Below are 24,197 nucleotides of genomic sequence, written 5' to 3'. Positions count from 1 at the left end.
ATAAAAAGGAATTGTAGTTGGTGACATTTATCTTTATGATAGCCATTTTCTAGCATGCAATCTATCCTTCAGTTACATTGAAGTTGTTAACATTTTCTAAACTTTCACACTTCTTTGCTTTTGCATATACCTTTTCCTCTGTATAGATTATCCTTTCTTCTTTGATTGCATGGCAAGCTCCTATTCATTTTTTGGAACCATTTCTTCTGTGATATCTTTCTGAATTTTCTAGACTAAGTTAATCACTCCTTCCTTGGTGCTCTCACTACATTTTGCTCATACTGCTAATGTAAAGGGATTAAAACAGATAGGAGAGAGGGTTCCCAGTTTTCCTTGTCTTCAACCATCACCACCTCACCCCTTTTTTCTGTCATTATTCCCATCTGTAAACTTTAACCAACTTACAAACTACAAGGCTTGCAAAAACAACTCTTAAAAATAACATGATAGCTATCAGAATGGGATTGCACCAATATGTTCTGGAAGAAGAAGAATGAAAACTGGAACAACCTCTAACCAAAAGTTTCACAGCAATTAACAACAAAAACTGCCACATGAGCCAAACCACAAGAACACACCCCTCCTTTCTTCTTTTCACCCTATAAAACTCTAATCTGCCTTAACATGGAGAGTTATTTGGAATCCAGGTGCTCCCTGAGTTTATCAGCTGAATAATGACTTTAACTCCAATTTGAGTCACTTAAAATTATTTCCTTTTGACAGTAAACATCATTTAGCAAGGTTACATAGCTAGTAAGTGGCAGAATTGGCTTCAAACCAGAGTGTTTCTGGCTCGGGAGTCCAAGTACTCAATTACCCTTCTCTGTTTGTTGGATAAATGAACTGTCATTTTGGATTGATCGTGACAGTTTTACACAGCACTACTTATTCTAAAACACTGCCAAATAGTTTTGGGGGAGTTTAATTTTAAGTTTTCAATTTCTTAGAATTTGTCAACATAATCTTTTCCCTTGACCATATTATATGATATTTAAAAAAAAATATTTGCCATTTGGGAGTGTGTGTGCTGGAAATTGTACCTAGGGGTTCTCTACCACTGAGATACATCCCCAGGCCTCTTTATTTTTACTTTGAGGCAGGGTCTCACTAAGTTGCTGAGGCTGGCCTTGAACTTGTGATCCTCCTGCCTCAGCCTCCCAAGTTGCTGGAATTATAGGAGTGCATCACCATTCCTTGCTTCATTTATTCTTTAAGTCTATGTGTGGGTGATTTTGTGATACTCCATTGACAATTCTGAGACAATGCTGGGCAAGACTAAGATTGAAAGACAACTATTCAGTAAAATACAAACCTATTCCCAAGAAGACCTGGAATTACTAACAAGCATTTACATATACTTGAGAATAACAAATAGGAGAAGGTAGATGGAATAAATCTAATCATAACCTGTAAACATAGTATAATATGGTATGATTTTAATTTAAAAATAAATATACCGATCTGGGTGTAGTGGTGTATTCCCATCATCACAGTGACATGGAAGGCTGAGACAGGAAGATCTCAAATTAGAGGTCAGCCTCAGCAACTTAGTAATGCCCTAAGCAACTTAGTGTGACCCTACCTCCAAACAAAAAATAAAAATAAAAAGGACTGGGAATGTAGCTCCATGGTAAAGTACCCCTGGGTTCAATCCTAAGTACAAAAAAAAAATTAAGGTGGTGGGATTGTAAAAAATTTTCTTTTGGAGAAAACAAGAAATAATTACCCCACACACAACTATTATAGCAGCTCTAAAATTGAATAAAAAGGGAATTTATGGCAGAATGATCATTTAAATTTATTATTGGTTATAAGAGAGAGCTATGACTGCTATTCTTGCTACCTAGGCAATTTTGCACACACTGTTGTTGCTTGTAGAATTTGATTAGATTATGAAAATATTAATGTGCCATTACTAAGTGACCTATGAGTGTTATACTTTAACCAACTCAACATTCAGATCATATTACATGATCTATGATCTCTGTCCTCCAGCTGCTCATAAGCTAGTTGTTTCAGCAAAAGGCCAGAGAATTAGAAATACTCATATGCCTCAAGAGAAACAAAAGAAAGTGATATGCTTATTTACTGTTACTTGGCTTACCGATAGCTGGGTAATCACTTGTTGGAGATTACGAATTATCTCTACATTTTCTTTTAATTCCTGGTCTTCCAAAGTCTCCACTAGCTTTTGAAGATCCAGTTTGCAGCTGAAAATTTAAGCAAGAGAACCCAAGGGTTAATTATACTGTGAAGGCCAGAAGATTCATGATTAGACAGGAAGTTGGGATAGGCCACTAACAAATATCTGGTAGGAAACTTACGCTGCATGTTGCCTGAGCTCCTCTAGTTTGGCATTCATTTTTTCATTCGCTTGCTCTGTCTGCAACAAAGACCCAAGAGATGATCAGTGGCAGTGTCTGACAGCTTCACCTAATTATGCTCTTTCTCCTATTCCTGTGGATGAAAACCTAGGTAGAAAGGCTGTCTCCTTTCTGTCTAGAGGATTTAGTGGCCTTTGGTTATTTATTGAGAAGTGAATTTTTTAACGGAGTCCTGGGAAATTAGCCCTAAAGTCAAAATAAGCTACTAAAAATACCATTCAAGCAGCTGGGTTTTATGCTTGCCATGAGGCTCAGACTATGGGGTGGAGTGTGAAGCCTTAATTCCATAGAGAACTTTGCAACTGGAGGAAAAAGCAACACTTCCTGGCATCTTAATCCCTACTGTTTGTAAAAAAAAAAAAAATCACTTTAAACTGCCTCCTACACTGCACCTCCTCAGCACCAGGGCATTTAAAACATAAAAGGGCCTCACACTAAATCTGAGCTTGTATTTTTTAAAAGTTACACTATCTGATATGGTACGTTAGTTTTAGCAGAGAAAGCAAGAGAAAGGGTAAGGCACAAGAATGCTGTTAGTGAAAAAAGAAAGAGCAGAAGGCAGCTATGTTTGGGGTAGGATGATTGATGTTTTCAGTTTTATTTCAATCACAGAATCTGTCACATGCTAGAAGCTGCAACAGATTTGGGAAGGACAGTTTATATAGGACAAAAATGTTGTGCTTGTTGTGAATATTAAACAATAAGCCTACCAGGCAGCCATTGTAACAACCTTATAAAGGTCAGATGGTTATGTGGCTAGAATCAAGTTCTGTCTGTTTCGTCAGCCACACTCACACACATGTAAAACACGGCTTCTAGAGTTTCTGCAAAAGCATAAAATGTGGCACTGGAGAAATAATATTATATATTAAAAAATCTCTTAGATTCCACTTTCACCTTTCTGTTAGTAATGGACAGTACAACTAAACATAGGATTTCGCCTCTTTTAAAGAAAACTTTAGGTAGCTTACTTTTCCTTGACACAATGGATGCATGAAGGCATATGGGCCAGGTTCGATTACATTTTGATGAAAATTCAATTTCACTTCTGACAATAGTTGTGCAATCAAAGTCTGAGTTTTACTTGAACTAGTAGAAAAATGTTAGTGACACAGCCACTAACTGATCTAGAAGGTTACCATCACCAGTAGTAGGATCACAATTGGTGTAATCATTCACATAGTGATCGACTACTATATTTTACCATGACAGCTATTTAGGATGGAATTTGAAATGTGACAATATTAGGGGAACAGAAATAGAGAAGAATGAAAGTCTTAGGGAAGGAAAAGTAACTTGGTACATGTTGAATATCCCTTATCCAAAATATTTGGGACCAGGAGTATTTCAGATTTCAATTTTTTTTTGTTGGATTTGGGAATATTTGCATACATGATAAGATATCTTGGGAATGGAAACCAAAGTTAAACAAAATTCATTTATCTTTCATATACATCTTATACACATGGCCTGGAGGTAACAGGCCATGTGTATAAGATGTACAATATTAGTACACATATATTCTGACTGTGACTAGTCACATGAGGTCAGCTGTGGAATTTTCCACTGTGGTGTAATGCCAATGCTCAAAGAGTTTTGGATTTGGGAGCATTTTGGATTTCAAATTGTCAGATTAGGTATGCTCAACCTGTATTATGAATAAAGATTAGGTAAAATTTAAGGTAACTAAGGGACATAGTTCTTTCTGGTATTTTCAAAATGGGATTCATGTAGATTCGTTGTGGTGGATACATAAGTATTTACTGTTCAAGTCTAACTATTCTATATGTTTAATTAAAAGCTCATGGCACAGGGGATCCTGGCAGAATATGGAAATATACATACATTTCCTCCCACATAACTTTTCTCTCATAATGAGAAGCATGTTAAATATTTTTTGAAACAGTGAATGTCCAGAGTACTGTTATTTTAGTCTTTGGGGCTCACCAAAATGATCCTCTCCAACATTTGGGCTGTCTGACCAGCTGCCTCACTCAAACCACGACTTAATTTTTCATTCTCATCAGTCAGGGACTGATTCTTCTCCATCAGGGATTGTAGATTCTCTGATGGTTCCACACTAAAACAAAGAAAGTAACATTGTAGACAATAACTGAATGATAGCACCACTATCTAAGGTGGATAAAAATATAACTCACAGCCTTCTGGCTGGGGGTTAGGTTAAAATCACCTTTAAAAAGTCTAAGAAAAGTGTATCCAAACACCATTCTATCCTTCCAGTCAGGTAGTATAAGAAACATACCCTTGAAGTACTTTAATGATTTGGAGAAAGGTAATAATTCAGAGCCAGATATGGTTATAACCTTTACCTTGGTTCTTGATTTGGGATCTTTCCACTTGTATTGTGTACTGAAGTGAAAGCTAATTGTAGCAAACATGTTTTCTCCCTCCTCTTCCCAACCTTAATCTCTCACTAAGGGTGAAAGAAGGTAGGGGCTGGGGATGTAGCTCAGTGGTGGAGCACTTGCCTAGCATGCAGGAAACCCTGGGTTCCATCCACAGCAAGGGTGGTGGTGGTGGTGGTGGGGATTAAGGAAGTAGAGAAGGAAGAAGGTATAGAGGAGATAGAAGTGACATTGCTCAGGGGTCAAAATTAAATCTGACCCGGCTGGGGATGTGGCTCAAGCGGTAGCGCGCTCGCCTGGCATGCGTGCGGCCCGGGTTCGATTCTCAGCACCACATACAAACAAAGATTTTGTGTCTGCCGAAAACTAAAAAATAAATAAGTTGATTATTTACTTACTGTAAAATTTAGAAGAGTAGAATTTATGGAGTCAGAAATATAAAATGATTACCACTGGCCACTAGAACCACATTTCACAATTCTTTATAAGTGTTCTCTTCTAAATGCTTGCTTTCCTTGAAATTGAGTGTCCTGTTTATTTGCTTATCAATTTCAACTTGCTTAGAGTGAGTGGTGGGAATAATGGTATCCATTTCAAATATGAGCAGAAGGAACAGAAATAGCTTATAGGAATATATACATTCATATAAGAACTTTTAGAACTTATTTTCTATCAGTTCTAGACTAATGAAGTAGACCAAAAAGAAGCATAGTCTTTTTTAAAAATCCATTTGGATGAAGTATTCAAAAGACTGGAAAACTGAACTGGTAAAAAGAAGATCAGAAGAAATATGAAGATTTGATCTGAAGACTAAAGGAGAAAATGAATAGTTGTCAAGGCTATGATAAAAAGAAAAAGGGACAGGGAGCAGCTGGTCTCAATCTCAATAAAGGACAGAAAAAGATTTCAGGAATAGAGTAGATGCCCTCTCACCCAACTCAAGACCTCCGTTAATTCTTATAGAAGATCTCAGCCTGCCATGTATCAAAAAGTTAACAGCAAGGCTACCCAATAAGGTCTCATATCACACTGTTAAGAATTCACAAACACTCTTATGAAGGAATGTTCAATTAAATTGTGTATTATAAAAATAAATTATTAGTAAATTTAATGTTGTTTTAGATTGTCATTTCCTTATTCTTATTAAACTGAAAACTTTCATGACATTCATGTAAGTTGATGAGCTTCAAAGTAATGATACTTTTTCTTTCTTTTTTTTTTTTTTAGTACTGGAGATTGAACTCAGGGGCACTCAACCAGTGAGTCACATCCCCAGCCTTATTTTGTATTTTATTTAGAGACAGGGTCTCACTGAGTTGCATAGTGCTTTGCTTTTGCTGAGGCTGGCTTTGAACTTGCAATCCTCCTGCTCAGCCTCCTGAGCTGCTAAGATTACAGGTGTGTGCCACTGCATCCAGCTTCAAAGTAATGATACTTTTAACTCAATAGGTTTTCCCCCTAAAACATTTCTCTAAATGGGGAAATCATATTTAAGTCAACTATTGATTTTTTTAAAAATTTTTTTAGTTCCTTTGAACACACTAGGTGACTCAGGCTTATTCTCAAGTTTTAAATTTTTCAACAAGGTGATTTTGTTTATAATTTCTTGTTGATCTTTCTGTGGGGAAAGTGAAATCTAAAATCTTCTGTGATTCTGCTGAGGTCATTAATCAGATTTTATTTATTAATTCAGTCACTAATCACATTTTATTTATTTATTAATTTGTTGATGAACATTGGGATATCGGGATGATACTGCTTTCTTTTTTACTATTGTGAATAATAGTGCTGCTACGAACATGGTTGTGAAAATATTTCTTTGATATCTAGCTTTCAGTATATTGAGAGAGAGAGAGAGAGAGAGAGAGAGAGAGAGAGAGAGAAAGAGAGAGAGAGAGAGAGAGAGAGAGAGAGAGAGAGAGAATTTTTTAAATTATTTTTTATAACATCTTTATTTTATTTTTTATGTGGTGCTTAGGATCGAACCCAGTGCCCGCATATGCCAGGGGAGCTCGCTACCGCTTGAGCTACATCCCCAACCCCTTTCAATACTTTTGAATATATAGAAGTAGGATTGCTTGGTCATATGATAGGTCTATTTTTAATTTTTTGGAAATTTCTATCCTGTTTTCCATAGTGGAGATGTCATTTTACAATCCCACAACAGCATACAAGGGTTCAAACTTTTCCATGTTCTAGCATCCTTGCCAACATTGATCATTTTCTATTAAAACACACACACACACACACAATTTATTTATTCAGGATTTTAATTTCCATTTTCTTTTCTAAGTGTATCTTTTTGTATAACTCTAAACACTTAGATCCATTTTAATGATTTTCATATCCAAAATATAAATAACTAAAACTAATTAAGATGTAGGGCCAAAAATAAAGATGTAGGGCCAACCCAAAATGGAATATAAATATTAACTATGGAAAATAGCACCCTGCTAAGGGCTGGGATTGTGGCTCAGTGGTAGAGTGCTTGCCTAGCAATGTGTGAGGCCCTGGGTTCGATCCCCAGCACCACTAAATAAATAAATAAATAAATAAATAAATAAATTAAAAAAACGAAATAAAGATATTGTGGGGAAAAAAGAAAAAAGTACCCTGCTAAATGCAAAAAAAAAGTGCATAAATGTTGACTTCTAGTTCATAAAAGTGTATCTCACAAGGATATGGGCTAGCATTGTGAAACACCATTATATATACACTAGAATTGAACATAAATAAATTGCAGATAATAAGACTGTATTTCTCATTGTTAGAGAATTTATAAATGAGGAGAAGACCAAAATGAATCCTGTAGTGTTGGAAAGGAACCAGAACTATATTATCATTGTTTTTAATACATATACAGATCGATAGATGTCTGTATAGATATCTGTATAGATACAAAAATATAGATGAGTATATATGTGTGGGTTATTACATGTGCAGATATTTCTGAGTTCTACCTGCTAAGAAAGCCTAGAAGTGAAGACACCCCAGTAATAATGAATATAACCAGTGCTACCACCCATATCTTAGTTTCTAAGTTTCTTAGTTTCTAATCACCATTTTCCAATAAAAGAAACCAGGCTTCTTGGAAATTCAGAAGATTCCAGAACTGGGGTAAGAAAAATGCAGTTTGGAACATCTTGAGGAAATGTTCAAAAAGTTGAGGACTTGCAAAAGAACACAAAAAGCTAACTGAAGTTGCTCTGAATGAATAAAGCAGGAATGATTTGACTAAAACAAATGCTAGTATTGGAGGTTAACCTATAGAACAAAATAAATATTCATGTATCTGTGGATATAACTAAGTAGACAAAAAATACATTGGGGAGGAGACAGCTCTTCCTAGAGTAGCATTCAAGTTCATAAATTTCTGAGACCAAAACCCATACTTTTTCTATTACACCAGGCTGCTTCAAAGATAACTAGCTAAGCCCAAAGTAGTCAGCAGGGTTGGTAAATTCCCTTCAGTGACACCAAATGAAAGCTACTAGAAACTTTAAAAGGATAACAGAGGAAAACAACTATCAGGAGAAAGAGCCTCTGCTATAACTCACATTTAAAATTAATCTATACCTAGAGTTCAACCCTAAACATCTCAATCAATCAATCAAACAATCAATCAGGTAATCTTAGGAAACTTACTTTATAGATCTAGGCAGGGTGCCCCCATGGGCTTGTAGCAACAAGACCTGTAGTTGTTGTACCTGAGAGAAGCAAAGAAAAATAATCAATCACAAATCCAAAACTACTAATTCTTTAGCAATGATATTACTACAAATAGCCAGACATGGTGGAACATGCCTGTACTGTAATCCCAGCAGCTCAGGAGGCAGAGGTAGGAGAATTGTGAGTTCAAAGCCAGACTCAGCAAAATTGAAGCACTAAGCAACCCAGTGAGACCCTGTCTTTAAATAAAATAAAAAATAGGGCTGGGAATGTGGCTTGGTGATCGAGTGTCCCTAAGTTCAATCCCTGGTACAAAAAAAAAAAAAAAAAAAAAAGAAAAGAAAAGAAAAGAAATTACTATAATTAGCATTTAGATAATTTTAATCAATGCCAAGCAATCTAAAGTAGAGCTTAGGTATTTATTCCAATCAGATTTTTGCCCACATTAGTTCATTAAAGTAACTTGCTAAGGTCACCAATGACCTGAATATCATTAGAGCCAATGGAACATTTTTCAGCCTTCATTTTACTCAATTGACTGTTTGGTAGCATTTGGCTTACCAGAATCATACTTTCCTGATTTCCACATAGTAGCCAGACCATCTTTTAAAAATGCAAATTACCAATGTTACCCACCCAGCTTAAAATAATTTTTGCACATGGTCCATGAGTTCTTGGTTATGTTTCTGCTTTCCCTTTAGGTTCATACTAGAATATTTTCCTTGCTTTCTATGTGGCCAGTCACACTAGTATCCTTTCAGTTTCCCAAATGCACTATACTTCATCCTAACTCAGACTCTTTCAGTACTTGCTATGTGCCAGGTGTTGTTCAAAGTACTTTATATAGATTACTCACTTAACCCTCACAAATACCCTATAAAGTAGGTATTGTTATTATTTCCAGTGCAGACAGGGAATCTGAGGGACAGACAACTTGTCTAAAGTATATAGCTAGTAAGCTATAAAGCCAGGATTTGAACCTGGGCTGTCTGGTGGGCAATATTCATGCTCTTTGCCATACTTTGCTCTCATACTGGTTTTTCTCCTTCCATCTCTCTTCCTTCTTCTCTGCATACATAATCCCTCTGATCTCAGCTCAAATGTTGCTACCTTAGGGAAGGCTCCTCAGACTGAATATTTAACAGAAGGCCCCATTCAACACTCACATAGCATAGAATCCTAGTTTCTAATCACAAAATAGTATATGATTATGTGTTTAGTGTTTGTCTCTCATGTTAAGCAATAAGAAGGTAGAAACTGTTGATTTGCTCAATAATGTATCCCAGAATAGTGCCCAGCACATAATATTGTTCCATAAATACTTATTGTTGAAATGAATGAGCAAATAAGTGAATAAAAGGAAGAAGGGCCTTCTGGGCAATGGAATAAACATAAAAGAAAATAGGGGGACAGAGTGGTATTGTATAATTCAGATGATACTGTGGACAGATAAATTAATTATATTCTCTATTGTGACCCCTAGGGAGGAAGTTATGAGATAAAGGAGAAGGAAAGGGAAGAAAAGAGATTGATTAAATAGTAATCACTAAGGGGGGAGGCTAGAGAGGGAGTGAATATTGGGCTAGCAAATGCTTGATTTCAAGTGAAAGCAGTACTATAATCTGGAAAGTGAGAAAATGTCACTCCCTTATACCTGCATCAATCTAATTCCTGCCTTCTTGTCTTCTCTAACAGGGCTACTGAGCTGTTGTACAACCAGTCATATATCACAAATTCATCTCATAGTTAACTCTCCCATTTCTGCTGAGAGTGACTTTAAGCCCTATTCTTTTTGTTTTAAATATTTTTTAGTTGTAAATGGACACAATACCTTTATTTTATTTACTTATTTTTATGTGGTGCTGAGGATTGAACCCAGTGCCTCACACATGCCAGGCAAGTGCTTTACCACTGACCCACAACCCCAGTCCTCAAGCCCCCTATTCTTATTTGACTGCTCAGTCTTAGAAGATGACCTTGTCTGTTCTCTGTTCTCAGTTTCTCCTATCTAGTTCTTTTACTTTTTTTTCAGTACTGAAGATTTAACATCCAGGGATTGTAAATGCTAGGCAAGTGCTCTACCACTGAGTTATACCAACAGGCCCTCCCACTTTCAAAAAAGTTTGAGACAGGGTCTCACTATGTAGACCACGCTGGCCTCAAACTTGCAATCCTCTTGCCTCCCAAATTGCTGGGATTAAAGGCATAAGCCACTGCACCCAGTTCTTTCTTTTACTTGTGCAATTTTCTCCCATAGTTTAAAAACAGACCTATATTCCTTGACCCTTGATTTCTAGCTAATGCCTTTTCTTACCATGTCTCTTTGAAATAAGAACCATCAGCTTCCTCCAGTACTTTTTAATATTTTTTTTAGTTGTTGATGGACCTTTATTTTATTTGTTTATATGCAGTACTGAGAATTAAACCCAGAGCCTCACACATGCTAGGCAAGCGCTCTACCACTGAGCCACAATCCCAGCCCTTTCCTTTACTTTTTACCTACCATTCTGTACACTTATCCTGAATCAACCTACTCTTATTCCCCTGACCTTCCTCTAATAAAGGTCACCAATAGCTTCCTTATTAACAAGAATTAATGGACATTTAAAAATCCTTATCTTACACTTTATAAGTTTATACTTCTCATAATCCTCCTTGAAATGCTTGTCCCTTGGCTGTCATGACCCCACTGGTTTTCTTCCTGTCTACTGCTTTTTAATCTCTCTTGTTGTCTCCTCTTCTTCCTGTATTGTCTTCTTCCTGTGTTTCTTAAGTGCTAATGTTCCCAAGATTTCTGGTTTGGGCCTTCTCTTCTTCATTTGCTCATTCAGCAATTATTTAGTGAGTGACTTTAATATGTCAAGTACTCTTTGATTTTATCCTCTCCATTACTTCATACCATCTAATGCTATTGACTCTTGAACCTGTTTCTTCAGCTAAGACATCTCTACATCAAACCCATACAGCCAGCTATATTTAAACATTTCTATTACAAGTCCTATAGCCATTCAACTTCAAAATTAACCAAACTGAACTCATCATTTCCAGTTTTCCTACCTGACCTTGTTTTTCCTCCTGTATTCCCTGACTCAATGATCAGCACTACCATTTATTTAGTTGTCCAAGAAAGAAACTTGGGAACCAATTTCAACTCTCCCCACTCACCCTAATTTTCCCACATCAAATGTTACCACTTAAGTTCTATATATTTTAGTTCCTTCTTGTTTTTCTTCTCCTAACTATCTCCTTCTCTTTATCTCTATTGCTACTGCCTTTAATTCAGGCCATAGGTCTTACCTGGTTATTATAACAGCCAAATTTCTTTTCTTACTTCTAGCCATATCCACCTCTAATCTACTTTCTCTATACTTGCTGAGATTATCTCCCTAAAACACACACATTTTATCATATCACCCTCTTATTTAAAACCCTTAAATGGCTCTAATACTTTCCAGCTGATTTCCAAATTCTTGAACAGGTTATATAAGGAACTTCAGAATCTGGGCCTTGCCTACATCTCTTGCTTCAATTCTCACCGCTCACTTCTTTTTCAGTGAACTCTCCAATGCTACCTCCAATCTTAGAAGTGCAGCAAACATATTAATAGGATTTACTTGAAGAGGTCACTAAACTAACAATGCTTTACAAACGTATCTAAAATTCTGACAGAGGAAAATATGACAAACAGAAGCTGTACCATTCCACTCACATAATTTTTCCCATAAAATTTTAATTCCCTTATACCTGTTGCTTAAGATGATTAAGTTCAGCTGTCTGGGGATCAATATTAATTATAGGTTTGTTCTTGATTTTTCTTGCTCTGTCAGCGTAGCGAAGGGTATTTAATGTTTCCTCTAGATTGGAGTCAGCAGGACTCACACAGGCTATCATAAGAGTGTGGCTATTACCTCCTAGAGAATCTGAAAAAAACACAATAAAGAATCATGGAAGGAAATGAAATCAAATAGGTAGGATGTAATCACAAGCTGTCCATTTGGGTTGGTGACAAAATTTTTAAGATATTTACAAATTTCTTATTTGTATTAATATAAAAACTCTTAATATTTCTAGTATGTAAAATAATACATATTTTAGAACACTATTGTATGTATCTCTATTCTCAAGAGAAACTATTATTTCAGCAGTGAATCAGGTTAAAACAACTGTGGCCTGACCCATAGGAGCCTCACTATTGTGATTAAACATTCTTAGGATGCCCCCTCTAGGTAGATTTTAACTCTCCAGAGAATTCTGCTTAGCAGCACTATTATATAAAGAAACATTAACCATGTTCATTTTCAGATGTAAAGTACTAAGTACAGTTGGCACTCTACAGACTTCTTGGCTCTCAAAGCCATATATGAAGACATTTTCCCATTATCTTGGAAACCTGACTGCCAACAGCTCTCTCTTCTATTTATCAATTAGACAGCTATGTATGTGTTAGCCCCAGTAGCTAGCTTTTTACCTGTCTCATCTTTGCTTGCTCAGCACTATCATTCTCAGTTACTCTCTCTTATTTTTAGAGGTACTTTGGACTTACCTTGAAGAAGTCGAGTCAACTTGGAATCTCTGTAGGGCACAAAACCACCCTTTTTGTCATCACCGAGAGCACTGATTACATTTCCCAAGCACAAGAGGCCTCGATTAATATTTATACCTAATAATAGGAAACAAAATTTAAATTGCCTGGTAAAGTATCTCACATATACTTGCATTTCTTCTGAGAAATAAAAAAGAAATAAAGACCCCATAGAAATACTATAATCAATCCTAAGGAATTTTCTTAATCCTATTAACTTTTCTGAGTGTGCCTCTATGTAAAGTTCAAAGAACAAATGTCCAAATGTTGGATTTGCACAATTGAGTCTTTTGGCACTTCTTGCCCTTTCACCATGGAAACAAAGTAGACAGATAACTATCTCTATGACAATAATCATCCGTATAGTTATTTACTTCTTACATCCATTATCAAAATCCTTAAACTAATGCTGTGAAATTGGATGCACAGCTATTTTTTTTTTACAATTTTATTGTCATTGTTTTTTACTATCTTTCTCCTTTTACAGATAAGGAAACTAGCTCAAAATTATTTGACTTGCCTAAGGTTAAACAGTTTTGGGCCTGAGATTTCCTTTTCGTTTTTTGGTACTCAAGATTTAACCCAGGGGTGCTTTACCACTGAGCTACAGCCCCAGCCCTTTTTGGTTTTTATTTGGAGACAGAATATCACTAAGTTGCTTAGGGCCTTGCTAAGTTGCTGAGACTGGCCTTGAACTTGTAAACCACCTGTCTCGGCCTCCTGAGCTGCTAGGAATACAAGTGTGTGCCACCATGCCCAGCCTAAGATCACCATTCCTAGGACTTCAGTCAAGTCCTATGCTCTTTCTTTATATAACACTGGAATACCTTTCCTCTTGCTGTTTTAAAAAGGATAAACATTCTTTTCTATTTTATTTTATTCTCAGGTTTGCTTTTCCAAACAGTGTAATAATCTCTGAGGTCCCTTTAAAACACATGACTTCTCATTATTACTGGGAAGGGCTATACAGGATAATTGTTAAGTACATGGGCTTTGGTATCAGATAGACCTAGGCTACAATCTTGGCTCTGTCCCTGACTAACTATATGATCTTGGATAACATCCTCAATAAAATAAGACAAATGTATCCCCCTTATTTGGTGGTAGTGGGAATCAAATAAGATACTATTTATAAACCAAAGTCAAACGATACATAAATGGTGCTATAGTTTGAATGTCCAAATTCATGTTGAAATTTGATCCCCAATATATCTGTATTGGGAGGAAGGACTTTTAGGAGGTGATTAGGTCATGAGGTCTCTGCCCTTGTGGATGGGATTAATGCCTTATAAAAAGGGACAGAGGCAACTAGCGAGAGACTTTTGCTCTTCTGTCCCTTCTGCCACATAAGAACACTTTTATTTTTCTTTTTCCCTTCCACTTTTTTTTGCCATAGAAGAATGCAGTGAGGAGATACCCTCACCAGAATATAATGTTGCTGGTCCCATGATCTTGGACTTAGCTTCCAGAATTATGAGAAATAAAATTCTATTTATATAAATTACTCAGTCTAAGGTTTCCTGTTAAAGCAGCGCAAATAGACTAAGACAAATAGTATCATTTTTGTTAGCCCTACTCTACCTTCTACTTTTGCAGCCATATTTTGGACTCCCTTTTTAACCTGAGACAAATACATTTATAAGATCCCAAACCCCACATTTCTCTCTGACTGCATCTTTCATAGATTCTGTTCTTCACTTTTATAGCTACCAATTTACTGACACTTCTATTGTCAGTAGATTAGACTCTTCTGGGCCTTAAAATACCTATTCTGAACCCTCTAGATAAATATTTCAGTTTTCCATTCCTAAGCACTCACTGGATCAAAGACCTTCCACCATTCCCAACATAGGTTAAACTGATCTGTGTAGGTGTCTATCTGGAGGATACAGTGCTGAAGAAATAACATAACCAAATGGACTGGATCCATTGCAAGCATTCTATTGACCTTAGCTGAAATCTTGATCAGTTACAAATCTTTTCTTCCTCATTCGTACTTGACTAATCTAACTCACTATGGTAGCTATCCTAAATACTTGTTATTTTCAAGACTGTAAATCTACCTTTACTTTCTACTAATTTTTACCTAATACATTATGGAGCCTAGTTATCCACAAGGGTTCCCTAACCTTCCTTCTCCCCACCTCACATTCTTTCCTTTGCTATTATTCATTCCTTCATCCTTTCCTTTGTTTCAGAGGAAATGACTGCTTTTATTCTCAAGGCTCTTCCTTTTGTCTCTGTCTATATTTCTATTCCCATGATCTCTCTGGGACCTGGGATCCTTCAATCTTTCCCCTTTCTCTTAGACTTTCAAATCATTTTCCTTTCACTAATTCCTTCTTTTCAGTCTATACACATGCTTATATCTCCCCAATCTAAAACAAAAACAATTTCCTTAAGCAACCCTCTCTTTCTTTTCCTTTTATTGCCAGTTGGAAGAAATATCATTTTGCAGAGCCATTTATTCCACTCAGGAAAAAGAGCCTGCTGAGATTTATCAAATCTGCTTGCCAATACTTTACTAACCCCTGTATTAGGACTTTCCTTTTATAGCCTAACAGAACATGGTGCCATCTTATTGGCCCAGATCCCATCTGGATGTAAAGGTGACTGCTCAGGTTTTTCTGTAGACCAAAACTTTTATTTTTAGTTTCATGATGGAACAAATATAATTCCAGATGGACCCTGAGAAAAACCTATAGCTACTGTAATCTACACAAAAACAAAAGACTTAAGGACAGGGGCTGGGATTGTGGCTTAGCGGTAGAGTGCTCGCTCACCTAGGAAGGACAAGGCCCTGAGTTCAATCCTCAGCACCACATAAAAAATAAATAAATAAATAAATAAATAAATAAAAGATATTTTTAAAAAAAGACTTAAGGACAAGTTAGGTGTCATTATTTTTTTTCTTCTTTAAAAGAGAGTTGGAGGGGCTGGGGATGTGGCTCAAGTGGTAGCACGCTTGCCTGGCATGCATGCGGCCCGGATTCGATCCTCAGCACCACATACAAACAAAAATGTTATGTCCGCCGAAAACTAAAAAAATAAATATTAAAATTCTCTCTCTCTCTCTTTAAGAGTTCTTTTTTTTAAATAGATGGACACAATACCTTTATTTTATTTATTTATTATCTTTATTTGGTGCTGAGGATTGAACCCAGTGCCTCACATGTGCTAGGCAAACCCTCTACCACTGAGCTACAATCTCAGGCCAGAGACTAAGAATTCTGATCAAGGATGGCTATGGAGAAAAATGCCCAGGTAAAAGTATATGATCAGAAATTCTTTTCTAAGACTGAAAATACATAAAGCAAGGAGACTTAAGACTACTTCTCAGTACTGTTGGGTGCTTGTTCACTATAGCAGTAAATAAATAATAAAGGAGAGATTTTTACATTAAAAGAGAAATATAACTTCAAAGCTACCATGGAGGGACATTACAATAGGTTTAACAAATGGAATAGAAAATTTTGTTTGCATTTTAAATAAGGGAGAAAAATTAGGTAGGAGGGGAATGAAGTAGTCCTATATGCTTAGGGCAATTTTGCTTCCTAGGGGATTTTGCCAATACATGGAGACATTTGTTTGTTACAACTTAATGGAGAAGTGTGTGTGCTACTGGCACCTAGTGGGTAAAGGCCAATGATGCTCCGAACTGTCCTACATTGCACAGGGTAGTTCCCACCTTGATTATTTGACCCAAACTGTCAATAGTTCCTTATCTGAGAAACTTGCTCTATATGTGATGAAAATACATATGAGCCTAAGGCAAGTAAAATGGTTGAGTAAACTATGGTGAAAAATTGAAGTAATATTATAGTGTAGATATGGTCTTCCTGGTCAAAGAGAAAGGGAATGATCTGGGACTCAAATGGGTCATAAAACTTGAGGCAACCAATGAGAGGGGATAGAGTGAGAATGGTACTTGAATGGAAGACAGAGAACCTTAGTTCAAACTCTTGCCTCTATCACTTAGCAATGTGTGTGACATTAGACAAGATACTGCAACTTTTTTAAAAATATTTTTTAGTTGTTGATGGACTTTTATTTTCACCTATTTGTATGTGGTGCTGAGAATCAAACCCAGTGCCTCACGCATGCTAGGCAAGCGCGCTACCGCTGAGCCACAACTTCAACCCCAAGATACTGCAACTTTACTTTATTCATAAAACAGGGCAATACTTACCTTACACCTCATGGGATAGCGATAAAAATCAAATGTGATCTATAAAGAGATATCTGCATGTAAGTTATCAAATGAGTAGAGAAACATGGATAATCTGGATATTTGCTGTCAGGTGAGCCGAATGCAGAGTATCTGATAAATCCCTTATCTACTTTCATGGGAATTTCTTTACCCAAAAGGTACTGTGCCTAATAAAAGAAATGGGCTTTCAAATGGACATAGAAAAAATAAATGACTATATAAGTAAAATGGTGGAAATCTGGTTGTAAGGGGACCAAGGGACATGGACAAACATCAGCACTCCAGTCTTTAAGAAAATAATCTCCAAAATTCAGGAAAAAGACAGCTGTGATCCTAAGGCAAGAAAGTTTACAAGGGAAAATAACAAAAGGATAGAAGACTTTCAAAAAATAAGATCGTAATTATCTAGACACAAATAATTCCAATAAAAAAATCAGTGTCACTATACAGAAATGGGTTTTCAAGTAAACTCATATATAAAAATAATAGTGTCATGGGAAATTCTGCTCAAACACAGGAGACTGGCCCTCAGCATTTCTTTCCTCTTCCTTCTAAGACATCACTAAAAGGAGTAAAATAATTTCTAACCCACAAGATCACAGAGCCTAGGAGAAGATAAATCAGTAGGCAGGAGGTTTCAACATATTTCTAGAGTACAGGTGGAGAAGTGACAAATAACATAACAAGATGGAGGAAACTTCAACCTAAAGTGCCTGCAGAGGAACAATAATGATGGCAGTAATAAAAACACATATTAACTCATCCAATCCTCACAACAGTCCTATAAAGTAGATATCATTATTTCCCCTGTTTGACAGATATGAAAGTTGGGACACAAAGAGATTAAGAAACTTGCTCAAGGTCACACAGCAGCAGAGTCAGGATTCAAATGTAGGTATTATGGCTACAAAGTTGAGGTCATAATCTCTACCTATATGAAGGAGTTAATTTGTTTACTTAGAGGCACCAAGTACCACAGAGAGAAGAGGCACTTAGCCCTAAGAGGGGTTTGTTACAAAATCTAAATTTACTATTCTTGAACTCACATTCTCCTCTCCAGAGCCATGCAAATACTGTGTCCCCCATATTCTCATTTTTTCTCTCTCTCTCTCCTTTTCTTTTCTTTTTCTTAATTTCTTTTGGATATTGAACTCAAGGGTACTTTACTACTGAGCCACATCTCCAACCCTTTATATTTTGAGACAGGGTCTCACTAAATTGCTTGGGGTCACTAAGTTGCCCAGGCTGGCCTCAAACTTGTGATCTTCTTGCCTCAGCTTTCCAAGTTGCTGGGATTACAGGCATATGCCACTGCACCTGACCCATGTCTGCCATTCTCAATCATTCACCATCTATTTTACAGGATACTCTTTCTATATGCACCCACTAAATGTTGGTATTCTCTTGGGACTGTCTTACGTCTTTTCTTAGTATATACACTCTACCTGGGTGATCTCATCCATAACTAGAGTCCCAATAGATACCTTTACGCTAATGACTCCCTAAATCTGCATTTCCAAACCAAACCTCTTTCCTGATGTCTAAACCTGTACTTTGACTGCCTACTGAATACCTCCACTGAGCATAAAATCACTAAACAAAACAGTATTTGTCTTTCAATACAAACTTGTTTCACTTCCAGCCCTATTCCTTTGCATTGCCTCACCCTCTAAACCTGCCACCCAACCAATAGCAAACCTGATTCATTCTGGACTCTGCCACTTTTCTCACCCCACACCTCAAGATTTTTATTCATTGAATAGTTAGTGAATACGTAAAATTCTCTAGGAACTGTGCTAGCTAGTGTTACAGATAAAAAGATGAATAAATAATAAGCCTACTTTCAAGGAAGACACAGAAGAAAAGATGGGCATACAAATGATCACAGATATAGTGTTAGAGGAAAAAAATGTAGAGTTAAAACATGCTATCATAGAAAAGAGTGGAAAACATTACCTGGGAAGGTACACTCCAGAGAAGAAGTGAAGTTTGAGCTGAATCATGAAGGGTGACTAAGACAATGCTGATGGAGAAGGGAAAGGTAGGAAAGAAGAGTGTAAAGGTATTGTAGATAACATACGTCAAGACACATGTTTATGAAAGAAACAATATTTTAAGAATTTAGGTAGTTCAATAGAGAGTATAATGCAAGTTATGACATGGAATATCACAAACAATGAGGTCAGAGGACAGCTAGAGACAAATCATAAAGGGCCTTATATGTAATGCTCAGGTATTTGTGTCTATCTTAAAGGACAGTGATTGTCAAATTGTATTTCTCAGAATCATAGGGATACTTTAGGGAAACAGAGATACTTCAAAGTTTCTGAAAATGTAATTTGGATTTTGCTTTAAATGTAATTCTTTTAAAATTTTATTTATTTATTGGTATGTGGTGCTGAGGATCAAACCCAGTGCCTCACATATGCCAGGTGAGTGCTCTATCACTGAGCCACAACCCCAGCCCTTAAATATAATTAAAAATATATTTTTTTAGTTGTTGATAGACATTTATTTAATTTGTTTTTTATATATTTTATTTATTTATTCATATGTGGTGCTGAGAATCAAACCCAGTGCCTCACACATGCTAGGCAAGCACTCTACCACTGAGCCACAGGCCTAGCCCTAAATATCATTTTTGTTATGGTAAAATGTACATGACAGTACAAATGTTTCTCAACTCCTGACAGGGTTATGTCATGTTAAACTCATCATGAGTTGAAAATATCACAAGCCGAAATTCATTTAATACATCTAAGCTACCAAATATCAAAGCTTAGCAACTCAGCACACTATAGCATCAGTTTGTCCTCATGAATGTATGGCCGACTGGAAGCTACAGCTCGTCACCCATATCCAGCATCATGAGAGTTATCTATTGTTACCTAGAGAAGACCAAATTCAAAATTTGAAGTATGGTTTTTGTTGTATACATTATTACTTTGTACCAGTGTAAAGTTGGAAATTCATAAGTGGAATCATCATAAGTAGGGATGGTCTACATACAGTTCAGTGGTTAAATACAAATTGTTGTGCACTATTTTAAATGTATTTCAAAAACTGCACTTAAATAACTCACTACAATGTGCTATATATCAAATATTAACACACTAACACATTACCTTGTACATCAAGGTTAATTATTTTTTCTTCAGTCTTTGAAGCAATTCCTCAATGCACACATTCATCATTGCATCAGTCAGTTGTGTAGCAACAAATGAATGTGAAACTCCATATATTAAGATGGTATGGTATTAAAGATGGTTTTGAAATTGACCAAATTATGCTGTCATATTGTCCCAATGAAATCCACTATTATGTATAATTATAATGCACCAATAAAAAGAAGAGAAAAAAAGAAAATTCTAAAAAGATTAAAAATAAAGATGATTTCAGTGCATTTTTGAAGCATTGGGTATGTCTTGTTAGACATTTATAGTGATCCAACCTAGGATTTGAATTTCCTACTATTCCTAATTCAAGCTCCTAGACCAGTTTAATAATTGAAGATAATCCTGATTTTGTAAAGTAGACCATTAAAAATGTGTATTTCCAGAGCTGGGGTTGTGGCTCAGCAGTAAAGTGCTCCTCTAGCATGTATGGGGCACTGGCTTTGATCCTCAGCACCACATAAAAATAAATAAATAAATGTCCAACTACAACTAAAAAATATTTTTTAAAAAACATTTAAAAAATATTTTCTTAGTTGTTGATAGACATTTATCTATCTATCATTTATTTTTTTATTTATATGTGGTGCTGAGAACTGAACCCAGTGCCTCACACATGCCAGGCAAGTGCACTACTGCTGACCTTGCCCAGCCCCAGCCCAAAAACATTTGTTTTTTTAAAAAATGTTTATTTCCTGAAAAACAACAATGAAAACCAACAGCGGGAGGTAGTACAGTAAAGGAAAAACTAAGCATAGAGGAAAAACATATCATGTTAAGTAACATACATAACCAAATATGGCTGGTAATAGAAACCATATCTCAATAGTAATCCTAAATGTTAATAGCTTAAATGCACCAATCAAAAGACATAGGCTAGTAGAATGGATTAAAAAAAAGATCCAACAATATGCTGCCTACAGGAGACTCATCTGATAGGAAAAGACATACTCAGACTGAGGGTGAAAGGTTGGGAAAAATCGTATCACTCATATGGACCCCTGAAGCAAGCAGGGGTGTCCATACTTGTATCAAATAAAATAGACTTCAAGCCAAAGTTAATCAAAAGGGATAAACAAAGACACTACATACTCCTCAAGGGAACCATACACCAACAAGACTTGACGATCATTAATATATATGTCCCAAACAATGGTGCAGCTACATTCATCAAACAAATTCTTCTCAAGTTCAAGAGTCTAAAAGACCACAACACAATAATCATGGGAGATTTTAACACACCTCTCTCACCACTGGACAGATCTTCTAAACAAAAGTTGAATAAAGAAACCATAGAGCTCAATAATACAATTAACAATTTAGACTTAATTGATATATACAGAATATACCACCCAATATCAAGTGGATACACTTTCTTCTCAGCAGCACATGGATACTTCTCAAAAATAGACCATATATTATGTCACAGGGCAAATCTTAGCAATTACAAAGGAGTTGAGATACTACCATGCATTTTATCTGATCATAATGGAATGAAATTGGAAATCAATAATAAAATGAGAAAGGAAAAATCCTACATCACATGGAGATTAAACAATATGCTACTGAATGAACAAAGGGTTACAGAAGACATCAAAGAGGAAATTAAAAAATTCTTAGAGGTAAACGAAAACTCAGACACGACATATCGAAATCTCTGGGAAACTATGAAAGCAGTACTAAGAGGAAAATTCATTTCATGGAGTTCATTCCTTAAAAGAAGGAAAAGCCAACAAATAAATGATCTCACACTACACCTCGAAGCCTTAGAAAAAGAAGAACAAATCAGCAGCAAATACAGTAGAAGGCAAGAAATAATTAAAATTAGAGCTGAAATCAATGAAATTGAAACAAAAGAAACAATCGAAAAAATTGACAAAACTAAAAGTTGGTTCTTTGAAAAAATAAATAAGATTGCTAGACCACTAGCCACGCTAACAAAGAGAAGAAGAGAGAGAACCCAAATTACTAGTTTACGGGATGAAAAAGGCAACATCACAACAGACAATTCAGAAATACAGAAGATAATTAGAAATTATTTTGAAACCCTATACTTTAATAAAATAGAAGATAGTGAAGGCATCGATAAATTCCTTAAGACATATGAACTACCCAGATTGAGTCAGGAAGATATAAACAACCTAAACAGACCAATATCAAGTGAGAAAATAGAAGAAGCCATCAAAAGACTAAAAACCAAGAAAAGCCCAGGACCGGATGGATATACAGCAGAGTTTTACAAGAACTTTAAAGAAGAACTAATACCAATACTCCACAATCTAATTCAGGAGATAGAAAAAGAGGGAGAACTTCCAAATTCATTCTATGAGGCCAATATCACCCTGATTCCCAAACCAGATAAAGACACCTCAAAGAAAGAAAACTACAGACCAATATCCCTAATGAATTTAGATGCAAAAATCCTCAATAAAATTCTGGCAAATCGTATACAACAACATATCAAAAAGATCGTGCACCATGATCAAGCAGGATTCATCCCTGGGATGCAAGGCTGGTTCAATATACGGAAATCAATAAACGTTATTCACCACATCAATAGGCTTAAAGATAAGGACCATATGATCATCTCGATAGATGCAGAAAAAGCATTCGACAAAGTACAGCATCCCTTTATGTTCAAAACATTAGGAAAACTAGGGATAACAGGAACTTACCTCAACATTGTAAAAGCTATATATGCTAAGCCTCAGGCTAGCATCATTCTAAATGGAAAAAAACTGAAGGCATTCCCTCTAAAATCTGGAACAAGACAGGGATGCCCTCTCTCACCACTTCTATTCAATATACTTCTCGAAATACTGGACAGAGCAATTAGACAGACAAAAGAAATTAAAGGCATTAAAATAGGAAAAGAAGAACTTAAATTATCACTATTTGCGAATGATATGATCCTATACCTAGAAGACACAAAAGGGTCTACAAAGAAACTACTAGAGCTAATAAATAAATTCAGCAAAGTGGCAGGATATAAAATAAAAACACATAAATCAAAGGCATTCCTGTATATCAGTGACAAATCTTCTGAACTGGAAATGAAGAAAACCATCCCATTCACAATATCCTCAAAAAAAAAATAAAATACTTGGGAATCAACCTAACAAAAGAAGTGAAAGATTTATACAATGAAAACTACAGAACCCTAAAGAGAGAAATAGAAGAAGATTTTAGAAGATGGAAAAATATACCCTGTTCATGGATAGGCAGAACTAATATCATCAAAATGGCGATATTACCAAAAGTTCTCTATAGGTTCAATGCAATGCCAATCAAAATCCCAACGGCATTTCTTATAGAAATAGATAAAGCAATCATGAAATTCATATGGAAAAATAAAAGACCCAGAATAGCAAAAGCAATTCTAAGCAGGAAGTGTGAATCAGGAGATGTAGCGACACCAGATTTCAAAATGTACTACAGAGCAATAGTAACAAAAATAGCATGGTACTGGTACCAAAACAGGCGGGTGGACCAATGGTATAGAATAGAGGACACAGAAACCAATCCACAAAATTACAACTATCTTATATTCGATAAAGGGGCTAAAAGCATGCAAAGGAGGAAGGATAGCATCTTCAACAAATGGTACTGGGAAAACTGGAAATCCACATGCAACAAAATGAAACTGAGTCCCCTTCTCTCGCCATGCACAAAAGTTAACTCAAAATGGATCAAGGACCTTGATATCAAATCAGAGACTATGCGTCTGATAGAAGAAAAGGTTGGCTCTGATCTACATATTGTGGGGTTGGGCTCCAAATTCCTTAATAGGACACCCATAGCACAAGAGTTAAT

General features: G+C 36.0%; 1 protein-coding gene across 3 annotated transcripts in view; it reads right to left on the bottom strand.

Moving 5' to 3' along the window:
• The window catches only part of Kif4a (kinesin family member 4A), a 124,457-nt gene that overhangs the window by 66,726 nt on the left and 33,534 nt on the right, over nt 1-24,197 (bottom strand). For all 3 annotated transcript variants that reach the window (XM_040282037.2, XM_005339985.4, XM_078034656.1), the window contains 6 exons: nt 12,963-13,079; nt 12,164-12,339; nt 8,396-8,457; nt 4,332-4,464; nt 2,325-2,383; nt 2,105-2,210 (listed from right to left, as the gene is read on the bottom strand). In XM_040282037.2, the coding sequence (XP_040137971.2) occupies nt 2,105-2,210; nt 2,325-2,383; nt 4,332-4,464; nt 8,396-8,457; nt 12,164-12,339; nt 12,963-13,079 (653 nt within the window). The remainder of the gene's footprint in view (nt 1-2,104; nt 2,211-2,324; nt 2,384-4,331; nt 4,465-8,395; nt 8,458-12,163; nt 12,340-12,962; nt 13,080-24,197) is intronic.

Source organism: Ictidomys tridecemlineatus, chromosome X (assembly GCF_052094955.1).
Source record: "Ictidomys tridecemlineatus isolate mIctTri1 chromosome X, mIctTri1.hap1, whole genome shotgun sequence".
NCBI classification, from domain to species: Eukaryota; Metazoa; Chordata; class Mammalia; order Rodentia; family Sciuridae; genus Ictidomys; species Ictidomys tridecemlineatus.
The sequence above is the reverse complement of the archived record's forward strand: the minus strand, read 5'-3'. Positions and strand labels throughout refer to the sequence as shown.